Raw genomic sequence first — 13,020 nt, forward strand, 5'->3', positions numbered from 1 at the left:
TGGAGAGATTGCGGTGCGGCGAGCATCAGCAAAGCAAAGCAAGAGAGCGAGAGAGTGGGAGTGTAGAGTTAATGGGAAGAACGGCATATGTGAAGATCCAAAGTCACAGTCACTCTTATCATAATGTCATTTTTTTCGTGTCTCGCATTAAAATAATGAATAAAATAAACAATTAACAAAGGGTGTTTTTGTGTTTAGTGATCTTTTAGAACAAACTGTGTGTTGGACTTTGCTGGCCTAATTACAAATGTGGCATCTCGAGCAAAACCAATCAAATTCGGTGATACAATTTGTAAAGCATTTCAGATTGTGCAACAAAAAGCTATTAAAATGTTTCGAAGAAGAATAAGGTGAGTCCTTGTTTTTCCTCCTATATCCTTTTACAGCATATACCAGTATATTTCTCCTAACTTTTTAATGCATGCAAAAATTTGTTAATATGTTATTATGTTGATCTAAGTACATAGTATGTAGACATGTCCGAAATGTTTCACATTCCTTTCAATTTGAATGTAAGCCCAAGAAGGTACCTACAAATTAGGTTCGATGATTTGTAACTCCAATGAAACCCCTATAAACCATCTGAATAAACATTATGTGCCACAACATCAAACAAACACTTGCCGGCTAGTAGTATGTGAGAGATTTTTATTACCAACGCGACTGATTGCACGAACGTCTGGGAGGCTCGTCTACAGTCCCAGTTTTTTATTCCATTGTACCTATCAATCCTACACTGATAAGTATATTTAGTATACACACTACGGTAATTCCGTACACAAAGTGTTAGAGGTCCGACTATTTTAATATTTCTGGTGGTTGCCTGTCTTGGCATTGCTCCGACTTTAGATTATATTTCACTTTATGATTATCTCCTGATTTTTTGTTAATTTGTCTGGGATTAGAGCGTGTCTATTAATTAGAACATGAGCCACAAACACAAATACAATTTAAAAAACCTACAAATAAATATAAATAAAGCAACTACATAAATATGTACAAAAGTCTAGGAGTATAAATGAAATGTGAAATTTATGTGAAATCTACTAGAAGTTCAATCAGTTTTAGTTTACATATCTATTTTTCAATCAAACATTTGGCGGGCGGGAATAAGTATGAAATGTACGATTAAATTCTACAGATTCGAGAGAGATTGCTTGTGCTATAAAAGATCAAACAAGTTTTAATAATAGTATGGACATTTATCGGGAAGCTCTAAGTATCTACTTACCATTCATTAAGAATGATTAAATCCAATTGTTAGCTGAATTATGTATCCCCCAATGGTTCATTTCCTTTTGAAACACTCGGATTTTCTACCCGGTGAGAGCATTCCTGTTAACCCACAATTATCAATCAATTTGGAAACATTTAATATTCACTTTCCGTACACACGGAACGGGGAGCGAGGAACTCTGAACAATAAGTGTCTCTCCACTAAAATGGCTGGTTGGCTGGAAACCCCGCAATTATTTTGCCATTGTTAAGAAGCATTTTCCACCCCAAAGGCCGTAGGAGTTGTTACTGTAAAATAAAACGCCCTCCCACCAGCCACTTGGCCATGCGCAGATGGGGGCGTGGCTGTCACTCAACTCTATACACAAGTGCGCGATGTTTAACCTTATTAGTTTATACTTTTTGTTGCCACTCAATTGGATTTGATTGCCCATTGCCCATACAGTGGGCATAGAATTCCGAGTCCGATCCGAGCCTGAGTAACACCCATCCAATTTTTTCATGTGTCGGTTGATTTTTGTTCTCTTTATTTTAAGAGCTAGCACATTGACAATGAGCTGCCATATGGTGATCGTTTTTTCTTTGGGATTAGAGACGAAGATCTTAAAATGGAAGTACTCGAATACAATCACTAAATTTGATTAGGTTTATGGTTAATAAATATATCTCTTAGACATACAGTTCGTGACTAGACAGAATCTCGTTTAAGAATATGATTGGAATATATCGGTATTTACAGGGCCTTTCGTCTGAGGCCTTAGACATGGCGCTTTAAATAGGGGAAAGTAAAGGGGAAATAATACTGATACGAATTAATTTTTAACAAAGAAAAGAACACAAGAAAATGTTTACTATTCTTGGATAAATTATTGCTAAAATTATAACTTAATAGAACGCCCTATTGTATAGAGAAAACACTTTTTTTAAATTAATGCCTCGACACAGAATATTATTCTAATAAACATAAAATGAATATTTAACTTTTGATACAGAAGTAATTGTAAACTTTTTCTGTTTAAAATATTTGAGAACTATTTGAACTTTTTAAATATTTTAAAATGATCTACCTACACAAAGATATCTAATCAATAATAGCCTGAAATATAAAATTATTTAAAAATAAATACCTTTGGAAACTCCTTAATTTCCCCCTATTTAAAACCACCAGAAAGCTCTCATCGGCAGAACAGATTCGATCAGATATAGTCTGGCTGGTATCTATGTGAGTTGATATAATTTGGTGTCGCCCACAATGTCCACATCGCTGGAGTTTTCCTCCTCCTCGCTGTCCGCCTCCAGGTCGGAGTAATCATCGGTTGAGTAGCCCTGCTGTAGGAAGCACATTTGCAGCTGTTGCTGGGGATTGGGTGTTTGACTGGGCGTCCCAACGCCAGCGCCACTCGAGGCCATCTTGAAGCTCTGCTTGGAGCCGTCTGTGGAGGCAGAGGATGCGTCGCCCGGCGGCTGTTTGCCAGTGCTGCTGCCGCCCAGTTCGGTGCGTGAGAAGTCAACGGGTTCTAGAGTGAAGAAAGTCGAAGAAATTTGCGCAAATTTTAGAACTAATTTGATTTGCGTAGAAAACTTGTCCAAAACTTTTGGTAACTCAAAAAGGCAGCAGTCTAAAAGCCAAAGACCAAAAGGCTAATTGAAGGACCAAAAAGTTGCTCCAAAGAAAGTTGCAAGTTCTATTACAGTTAGTCTCCAGTAGGAGTTGGGGTTTCTCAGTTTCAATGTTCCTTACCGTTGGCATTGTCGCGTCGTCGCAGCTGCTTCTTGTGCTTCATGCGTCGGTTCTGGAACCACGTCTTCACCTGCGTCTCACTTAACCCCAGAGCTGTAGCGAGCTCCACTCTCTCTGGTGTGGACAGATAACGCTGAGCCTCGAAGCGCTTCTCCAGGCCGGACAACTGGGGATCGCTGAACACGGTGCGTGCCTTGCGTCGCCGGCAATGCCGCAGCGCATTCACACCCATTCCGAGGCCCAGGGCCAGCTCTGGCACACAGCCGGGCGGCCCAAAGAAGGGCGCTCCCCCAAACAGGCTGGCTGCACAATATAATTAATTAATCGTATTACAGTTTATATTGTGAACTACAAAACTTTTTGGTAGTGTTAATGTCCATCGACACGGACCTGGGTCCTGCAAATAGTTAAAAGTTTTCGTTTGGCACTCACCTTGTGAGAGAAAATAGGGATCCACCGACTTGTATGTGCCCGAAGAGGGCGACAGGTAGCCCAGGGTCATTTGCAAGAAGCCATGGTCCGTGTAAGCCGCACTGGGATACAGCACTCCGCCACTGGCTCCACCACCATTCGGGGGCGGTGGAGGCGGTGGCTGTGGTGCTGGCGGTAACTGGGATGCTGCTGAATGTTGTCCCGCCGCTGAGCCCAGCTGCTGGGATGTTGTTTCCGCGGATGAACTGCCATAGTGTGAGGTTCCAGCACGTGGATGATGGCTGCTACTGGAAATTGGAAAATAGCAGAAAAGATTTGATGGTACTTGGGGAAACACAGAATTGGAGTTGGATATATATATATTGGGACATTGTTTTGAGATTTGCTTTAATTTTATCTCACTTTGACAGCTCCAAAGCTTAAGAAGCAAATCTTGTCATAACTTTAAAAATTAATTGAACTACAAACCCCTAAACCTCTTACTACTCGAATATGCTTTTCCAACTAGAAAATAAATATTGAAAATATTTTCAAATTTTCTTCCCTTAAAATCTTATAATTAGGGATCCTTACACCTTTTTGACTAAATGTTATGCATGTTGCAGAAATATATTAAGGTTCTGTGGGTTCTCCGATGATGGATTGATTATTCCACCTTCCTTTCTTTCAAAATGTTCCACATTAAATAATGTCAATTCAATTAAAAATATTTGCATTGTGCGCGCAAATTTTGGAAGATCTTTAAAGTTCCATTAAGTGGCATTTTATTTTTAGCAAAAGGTTCTGCTTATTTTCACTTTATTTTCAAGGTACTTTTCTTCACAAAATTATTTCAAATCTTTAGGTTTAATAAACATACAATTAATGGTACAAATTTATGAGTTCATTTGATAAGAATGGTATTTCCAGAATTTAAATTCGTAGAAAAACCCCTTAATTCCTTCAACTCAAATTTGTTAGTTTTACCAACTAAATTGAATTTCATTTTCTTATGTTCCACCGATCTTAACTTCTCCATTAATATTTCCCTATTATCTGGGGGTCTCTCTGTTGTTTATATCTATACTAACCGTTGACTATTGTGCAAGGACTTGGCATAGTCCTCGTTGCCATATCCCGACGCTGCTGCTCCCTGGCTGACGCGTGTGGATGCCGTCGCGGCGGAAGTTGCCGCAGGTGCCGACGATGTGGGATGCGTTGTTGCCTGTGCCGTCGGATGATGATGCTGCTGGTGCGGCTGTTGCTGCTGATGTTGTTTCTGGGCATTATTGTCGTAGGGTGGAGCAAAGCTACTCCTGCTGGCACCTTTTACCGCATTCTTGCTACACTTTTGACTGTTGCTATTATTATTATTGTTACTATTATTATTCACATTATTATTCGCATTGTTGCTATTGGCACTATTTAAATTTTGAAACAATATATGCTCGATGGAAAATGGCGTTTTTGTGGTCAACATTGTGGTTGCACTGCCCTTATTGTTGCCATGTGCATCCACGGGACTGCCCCTCAAACCGTTCTCATTAAGCATTGACATGTGTGTGGAGTGGATCGATTCGGAGACGGAGACGGATACGGATACAGAATGAAGCGGAGCGGAGCGGAACGCACTCCTAGGGGTATGTTATGCTGCGGAGAGACGCGCTTATGTTGTTTACTCGTTGACGGTCGCGTTGAGTTTGTGGCAATCACCGCACATCAACCAGCAAATTGCTCTAAACGAGTCACCCACACGAGAGAGCGAGAGCGAGATGTTCCACAAATCAGAGACAGAGAGCTAGAGATACGTTGCAGATCCTGGCAAACGGGGGGAAGGGGGTTGAGGTTGCAATCCACCCTCGCCGCCAACCCCTGGCCAGTGCCCAATGCAGTTCCAGCCAGTCCGGTCCGTTCCGTGCCGTTCCGCTATTGCGGTTCCCGCTTAGATATCCAAAATTCGAGTACTACACGGACGCTGCTGCCTCCGAACGCTGCTGCGAAACACACCCCCAATTTGCATGTAGCCCCTGCTTTGGGGGTGGCGGGTGTACTCTATGGTCGTCTCTGTCGCTCTGTGAAATTTGTAAGTGCTGGCATCCGATCCGCTTGGGGGAGCCTCGATTACCAGTAGGACCTTAACTAGGTTACGACAGACCCCGGGAAAAGGCATCCGTCAGAATGGGAATGGGCATCAGAATGGGAACGGCAATGGGGCATGGACATGTGGAATGGGTTGTGTAATTTACGTGATGCTTTTGTTTAATTGACCCATGTTAACCGCAAATAATTTGCACAACTATGTGCCACGACAGACGCACACACGCACACACGCACACACGCACACATACCTGTCCCGTCTTTCTGCCTGGTGCCGCCATTTTGTGGCGCTCCCCACACTCTGCGCTCGCTGCTTTGGTTTCCTGTTTCCGGTTTACGCATAATTAACGTGTCATAGCCGCCATTGTTGTATGAATGATGTGCATGCATTAAATTCATTAAATGCCACAATTATTATAATTGAATTAAAGATTCACGGCAGAAGGAGAGATGCCGTGCTCCCTGCTTCCATGCTCTGACTCCTTGCTGACTTCGCTCTGCTCGCCCACTTTCTTGCTCTCTCTTGCTGCCATGGCGCCTGCACAACTGTACCTAATGAGCTGCTTCTGGCCCTTAATGAGGTGCCCCACGAAACGGAACGGAACGTAACGGCAGAGCGCTCCAAGATGTTCGTTCGCTTCGCCTACAAATTTGCGAATTTTTTTCCTCGTTGTTGTACCAAAATATGTACTTGGCTGTAATTCAATCAACATAGCCATAGTACACCCACTTTTGGGTTGGGTATGGGTATAGGTATGGGTATAGGTTGTGCTTGGGGCAGGAGGCGTGTTCTTTGCTCATCCTAAAGTCCAACCAATCAGCGTGCAGCACTTGTCAGGGTTGCAGGAAATAGCTATTCGTCCTTGTTTGCCCCACAGCAATTGATGAAGCCACCCCCCAAAAGGATGTGAGTGGCTGTGGGATGTGGAATGATGATGGCTTTCTGTGTGCAAGGAGAGAAAGACAATAACGACACGGCAAAACGGGCGATGCGACCAAAAAGCAAGACAAATTTGCTCGTTTTATTAATAAAATAAGTCACGCAAAGTAAGTCGAACATCATTATTAGGTTAAAGCCCTAAAGCGGGCGCATTAGGGTTGGGGCATGGCATTGCCACTGCGTGCCCAAGGGGAGAGGTGGTGTTTTGCCCGACAATATGGTAGAGTGCGAGTATCTGCATCATATCTATATGGGTGCTTAGAGAGAGAGAGAGAGAGAGAGAGAACTTTCTGGATCTGTTAAGACTTTTAGGAGGTGGCTTGAAACGTTGCAAACTTTTTTAAATTTTTAAAAAATTTAAAAACAGTTTGCAAGATTTAAAAATAGTATTATTTAACTTAAAACATATTATTTTATGTAAGATTAGTCTTAGCTACCCTGAGTACCTTTTGCTACTTAGCCTTTGCTGGAAGCATTCAAAAGAGATTCTTAGAGCCTCTCAAATGGATGCTCGCTGCAATCCTTGGTGGAGAACCACTTGTGCCCCACCTGGCTAAAAGCACTTAACATGCTCATCCGAAAAGAGGGGAGAGCCCTCCACTGAACCCACGCTTAAACCAGGTAAAGGACTTCACTACCCACTCCACACACCACTTTGTTGTCAGCCCCATTGTGTTATCCCGTTGACACAGGAACGTGCGGAAGAGCGTTTGTGTTGTGAAAATTGTCTTTAAAAAAAAAGAGTGCAGTGCCTTTCTTTCTTTGAGTTTTTTTATTGATTTTAGGTTGATTTTTTCTCGTTTAGAGATTTCCATGGCTTCTGCCCTGCCCTGCCCTGCCCTGCCCTTTGATCGTTTAGTCTTCTTAATTTGTGTCTGGCCCTGTCCTGTCTCTGATTCCATTGTTGCACGTGGCAGGCGTCAAACAAGCTAAGCCTAATTTTTATAATAATAAAAATCTAGCTGCTGCAGCTTCGTGGCATCAAATTGCACCACTGCCACTTTGTGGTTAACGTCAAAGCAGAGTAAAACAGGAGCTCAGGCACACAGGAGCTCAGCAGCTCCGGCACAGGCTGCATCTTCCTCGGGGCAATTACAACATTTTGTGTCAGTTTGCCTGGCAAATCCTTTTGTCTTGTCGACAAGGATGATGTCTTTGGCTTGTGTATATTTTTTTTTGTTAGCATAATTCCCTGAAATCAAAGCTGAAGTGTGTCAATGATCAGGTTACACGTAAGGTCGGGGTCGTCATTCGGGGTCGTGCTTTTTGTTGGGGTGAATGCCATGCGGCGGCGGCTTCACTTCTTAGATCCGTATTTCCCGCATTTAAGTTTTGATTCTCGGTAAATTAACTTTTGATACAAGATAACAAAAAACACATCTTTAGGACTGTTACACGGGCGAACAAGTGTCTACTTCCTTAGTGGGTCCACAGCAGAGAGTGGCATTTCCTTTTTGCGGTTCAGGGAACACAAAATAAAGGGAGGGTGCTGTAGCTTTAAGAATATCAAAAGACTCAAGAAACATGATCGGTATTATACGAAGAAAAATTAGAGGAATTGCTTCGAAAATTCTTTAGAATTTGGAAACTGAGGGAATTATTTTTGGGAAGCTAAAAAAGAGGTATAGAATATTTCTTTAAAAACATTGAATGGTCATCTATTTGTTCCCTTTCTAATAGACATTTAATTGCCGCCTTGCCCTAATTTCTTAACACTCTCAATATTCCAAATGCTTTGCTAAAACGCCTCATTATTATATCAGCACAAAGCCTGCAGTTTCCATTTATCTTAAAATAATTATATGCCTTTCTCACTGTTAATCAGCTCTTGTGAAAAAAACCCCCCACTAGATCCTTCGCTTAGCAGCATTTAAATATGAAAAAATATGTTGGCTTGTAACGCCCATTAAAAGTGCCATTTCCGGGCAAGTTCACATTTTGAAGTGGGGGACTCTCAATCCAATTTTGTGACAATTACGCGAGGTAAACTCAATTACAGAGCTCTGGCACAACTACACTATATGACTGTGGAATCAAACAAATGTATCAAAATATCAGCAATGCCTTCCCGGCTCTGCTCTGCCAACACTCTGCCGCTGCCGCCTGATAAAATCGACAAAATGCCAGCAAATTACAAACTGCCCCTTCGACAAATCATCGCGTGTGCACATATTTCGTTGTAATTTAATATGTGGCACGCGTTTGGAAAACTTTTCTCTATGCTCCTCCACTCAGTCTTCTGCTGCTGAAATTTCGTTTTACTGGGTATGCAAGAGTATGCGGGGTAGGCATTGCTTTTAGGCTTTTTTTTTTTATTATTTTCCATGACTTTTACTTTATCTGCAAGTGGGAAAAAGTCTGTGGGATCCTTATTTATCCCATTCTTTGCTTGTGTATATACAAATAAAACATCAGAATCTAGCTGTCTTTGAGGAATCATCTTGATTCAATAAATTGAAAAGGCTATAATACCAATAAAACTATTTTATTTTACTCTTCTAATGGGATTAGGATCAACGATTTTTAGAGTTTTATTTTTCAATAAATAAAATCTACTTTGAATTACAAATTTCAATTAAAAGCCTTTTCCTAATGGATACATCTTGGTCGTAACACACCCAATATTCGGTGACTTTTTTTGTGTTTGTCGTTTCAACAAGGATTCTGTCGCTTTGGCTCGGGTCCGGATTGGGTCTGGGTTGTCCGGGTTCATCTACAATTGTTGCCAATGAGAGCAATTGTGCACCCGCAAGGGGTGACGGAATGGCACGATGGAATGGTCCGACCCGTTGCCTCTTGTAGGGTGGTGCATGGATAATTGCATTTGTTAGTGCTCTAATTGTTTGGGCCAACGGAGGGAGCGGGAGCGGGACTGGGAGGGGGTGTGGCTGGTGGGTGGGGGTGCACAAAGGTTACTGTGCAAGGTTACTTGTGGATCACAACAAGAGAGTTTTAATAAGCAGCCGAGCCCCCCGACCCAACCCGAACCGACCCGACTCGACACCCACACAATGGCATAATAAATGCAGAAAAAGTGGCTTATGAATAGGAATGCGAATACCCTAGAGAGGGAAAGGGATATTGCGTGTAGGATTGGGCGTTTTTAATGATCCTTAATGCATAGAAAGACTTCTGACAACCATGACAAACCCCACAATTAGTATGGAAAATATGATATTTACTATTACTTAAACTATTAAATAGTTAAGGATCTGTGCTGATTTAATTAAAGGTATGACTGCTGCTGATTGATGATTGATTTGTACAATTATGTTGTACTGAAAATATTAAAGAATGTCAAGAAATTCATTTTTTAGATTTAATTAAGGTTGAAATTTGGTAAATCTATGGTAAACCAATTATAGCTGATACAAAATTTTGCAAAATGCACTTAACTTGCAGAATCCTTTAACCTTCACCTCTGCTTCCATATACTTATCTAACTATATAAAAATCAAACAAAAACACAGATCATTGCATTTATAGATCAAATTTTAGTTTATAACTGGAATTTTTCAATAAATCTAATTAAATGATTGCTTCCACTGTTCATAATTCAAATGTTAAACTAAATGTTGAATTTAAGAATCCCCTTTTAAATGGCATATAAAGAATAAAGTGTTTTAGTTACTTATTTATTGTATTAATAAATATTTTAGATATACATATGTACATAAATATATTTTTTTTTCCTCGTCAAAGTATTTAAAAATCTCGTAAATTATAGTTAGTGTGTAATTTGCATATTTTGAAGTGTACAATCAGTTTTACCATCAGTTGTTCTTCAGCAATCATATTGTCATCTCGTGCTCTTACGCAATCATATCTCGACTTTCTGCTCTTTAGAAATCATGCCTCGGCCGTGCCCAAGAAGTAAAAGAGCACAGAAAGGACACACCAAAGAAGTCTCTACTGATTTTGTCCCATGCTGAAGACTTTTTGTATTATTATATATTTATTCTAAAATAATTGCCAACACGTGCCCTATCAGCGTCAATCAAAACCCAAACAGAGAACTTAAGAGACAGCAACAGAGAGACAGAGGCAGAGACAGAGACAGAGAAAGAGAGAGAGACAGCAGCGGGGAGGATGTGAGGGTAGCGAGAAACTGGAAAGAGTCCTTCGAGCAGAGGGTTAAACGTTTTCGCACTTATGCACATCATTTAGTGCATTCACCGACAACCCGCATACAGGGAAACAAACTCCTGCCCCACATCCACACACACGTACTGTGAAAATTATACACTAGGAGAAAAAAGTACCTATTAACTCGGAAATGAAATTAATAGAACGACATTTTTGCATTAGATTGAGTTTTAATACTTTTAAAGTTTTTTGTGTGTTTACCCATAAATCTCACTGTGTTACTCTTCGCTTATTATTTGATTTTCTCGCAGTGCATGAGTATACCACTCGGGTGGTTGTTGAGTGTCCGCGATAAGTAGCCGGCTAGCAACAACAAAACAGCATCTGATTTGGTGATAACGCCTACACCACCCCACCATACTCCAGTACTTCTGACCCGCTGTGCGTTTCTGTGGCAATTTAATCAAATTAATTTTCTCACGTGTCGTGAAGCCCTCTCTGCTCTTTTGACACTCTCTCACAGCAGGTATCCTGCAAAAGTCCTAAACATTTATTAAAAAAAACTCCACGGCTAATAGAAACGAAGGACATATGGCCGCACATCGGGTGGCACAGATCTGTCGACAACGACTTCTTTGAAATGATTTTTATTAGCCAACTGAAATTGGCGGTTTCTATATTCAAATTATTTTTTTACTTGATCTCAATTTCGTTTAATCTAAGTTGAGTTTTTGGGAACAGAACAAATAAAAGCATCGTTTTTTAAGTACATAATTTAGTTGCATTTTAGATTGCGTTCGGTGAGGTATTAGCCATGCGGTGTTCCATCATTATATTTGTATTATTTGCGATAACCTTTGGGAGATCTCTGTCCCAGCATTGTGATGTGAGTGCAATATTCATTAAATTGACTGACAAAATTATAAGAATATTGCGGATCCCATCAATAGGTGGATGAATCTCAACACGAATGCGGGGGATACTGTTACGGAGCTGTGAAACCGGTCCTGGAATACCTTGCAATCCTCCATAAACGTGTGGAGGCCTATGAGGCCAATCAGCCTGCTGACACTGCTTCGAAAATTTTACTAATAGATGAAAAATTGAAGACTTTGGGAAGACAAACGGCCATCCAGGAGGAATTATTAAATTCAAAAATTCAAAAATTGGAGCAACAGCTTGCATCCGTGCAGGAAACAATATCAAAACTGAAACATAAAGTTTTCGAGCCATTCCAAAAAATAGGTTCAAAGTACTATTACATAGAACATGAAAATAAAAAAACCTGGCACGGTGCCTTAAAGAAATGCCTTGAGATGGGAGCCCAATTGGCAAGTCTGCAAAACGAGAATGAGATGAAGGAACTTCGCAGCAGGCTGAAGCCGCACCAGAAGTATTGGATTGATCTGAACGATCTAGACAAGGAAGGAGAATTTATTTCGGCCACAACTGGTGTCAAAGGAACCTTTTTCCACTGGTATAAAGGCGAACCCAATAACCTTGCGAACTCTGAACATTGCGTCGATCTTACTTTTGAGTATGCAATGAGCGACAGATCTTGCGATCTGACTCATTGCTATATCTGTGAGCTTTCGTTTGTGGATTAATCCAGCGCACAACTAAATAAAAATAGTAGAACATTTTCTTTGGGTGGGTAAAAAATAATCAATTAATTTATGCTTCAGATCTCTCCCAAAAAGCTGGTACCCTGCAAAAATCCTGAATGTTTTATGATATATTTCTAAGGCTAATGGGACGGGGTGGCACATCCCTGTCTCCAACGAATTAATTGAAAAGATTCTTATTAGCCAACTGAAATTTGAGGATTCTATATTCACATTAATTTTAATCTGTTGATCTCCATTTCATGTCATCGAAGTTGAATTTTTTTGAGCACAGAAAAAGTAAAAGCATAGTCTTCTAATATATGCACGAGTATGTGCATAATTTAGTCGCCTTTTAGATTGAGGTCGGTGAAGTAATAGCCATCGGTGTTCTATCATTATATTTGCGTTATTTGCGATAACCTTTGGGAAATCTCGGTCCCAGCATTGTGATGTGAGTGCAATAATAATTTTATTGACTGCGACAAATCTAAGACATTGCGGATCCCACCAATAGTTGGATGAATCTCAACACGAGCTCGGAGGATATTGTTACGGAGCTTTCAAACCGGTCCTTGAGTACCTCGCCATTCTTCAAAAGCGAGTAAAGTCCTGTGAGGCAAAAGAGCTCACAGGTAATCTATCGAAAATCGTCCTAATTGATGAAAAGTTAGAGACTCTGAGAAGACAAATGCCAAAATGTGAGTCCTATGAGGACAAAGCAAGAGTCCATTTTGCCTTAGTGGAGAAAAATTAGAACATTTTGGAAGACAGATTCAGAAATTGGAGTCCCATGACTCCAAAGACACCACAGATCCTGTCGCGAATATTAGAAAAAAATATGAAAGTTCTGCCAAAGTTGGCAACGAGCTCAATGGAGCTGAAAGAAATAGAAACCAAACCTA

The 13,020-nt window shown here is 40.7% G+C and overlaps 2 protein-coding genes across 2 annotated transcripts; one reads left to right on the forward strand and one right to left on the reverse strand.

The window, feature by feature from the left end:
* Nucleotides 1-2,373: 2,373 nt before the first annotated feature.
* Nucleotides 2,374-5,075, reverse strand: LOC117588213 (brain-specific homeobox protein). The gene is made up of 5 exons (XM_034279352.1): nucleotides 4,674-5,075; nucleotides 4,480-4,637; nucleotides 3,410-3,696; nucleotides 2,978-3,280; nucleotides 2,374-2,753 (listed from the first exon to the last, which is right to left on the reverse strand). Exons 1-5 carry the CDS (start codon nucleotides 4,944-4,946, stop codon nucleotides 2,455-2,457), a joined length of 1,320 nt encoding a protein of 439 aa, XP_034135243.1. The 5' UTR covers nucleotides 4,947-5,075; the 3' UTR covers nucleotides 2,374-2,454.
* A 6,226-nt stretch (nucleotides 5,076-11,301) lies between these two features.
* On the forward strand, nucleotides 11,302-12,173 carry LOC117588212 (CD209 antigen-like protein E). Its single transcript, XM_034279351.1, has 2 exons — nucleotides 11,302-11,397; nucleotides 11,462-12,173. The coding sequence occupies exons 1-2, from the start codon at nucleotides 11,326-11,328 to the stop codon at nucleotides 12,116-12,118; spliced, it is 729 nt and encodes a 242-aa protein (XP_034135242.1). The 5' UTR covers nucleotides 11,302-11,325; the 3' UTR covers nucleotides 12,119-12,173.
* Nucleotides 12,174-13,020: the final 847 nt, after the last annotated feature.

Source organism: Drosophila guanche, unplaced genomic scaffold (assembly GCF_900245975.1).
Source record: "Drosophila guanche unplaced genomic scaffold, DGUA_6, whole genome shotgun sequence".
Lineage (NCBI taxonomy): Eukaryota > Metazoa > Arthropoda > Insecta > Diptera > Drosophilidae > Drosophila > Drosophila guanche.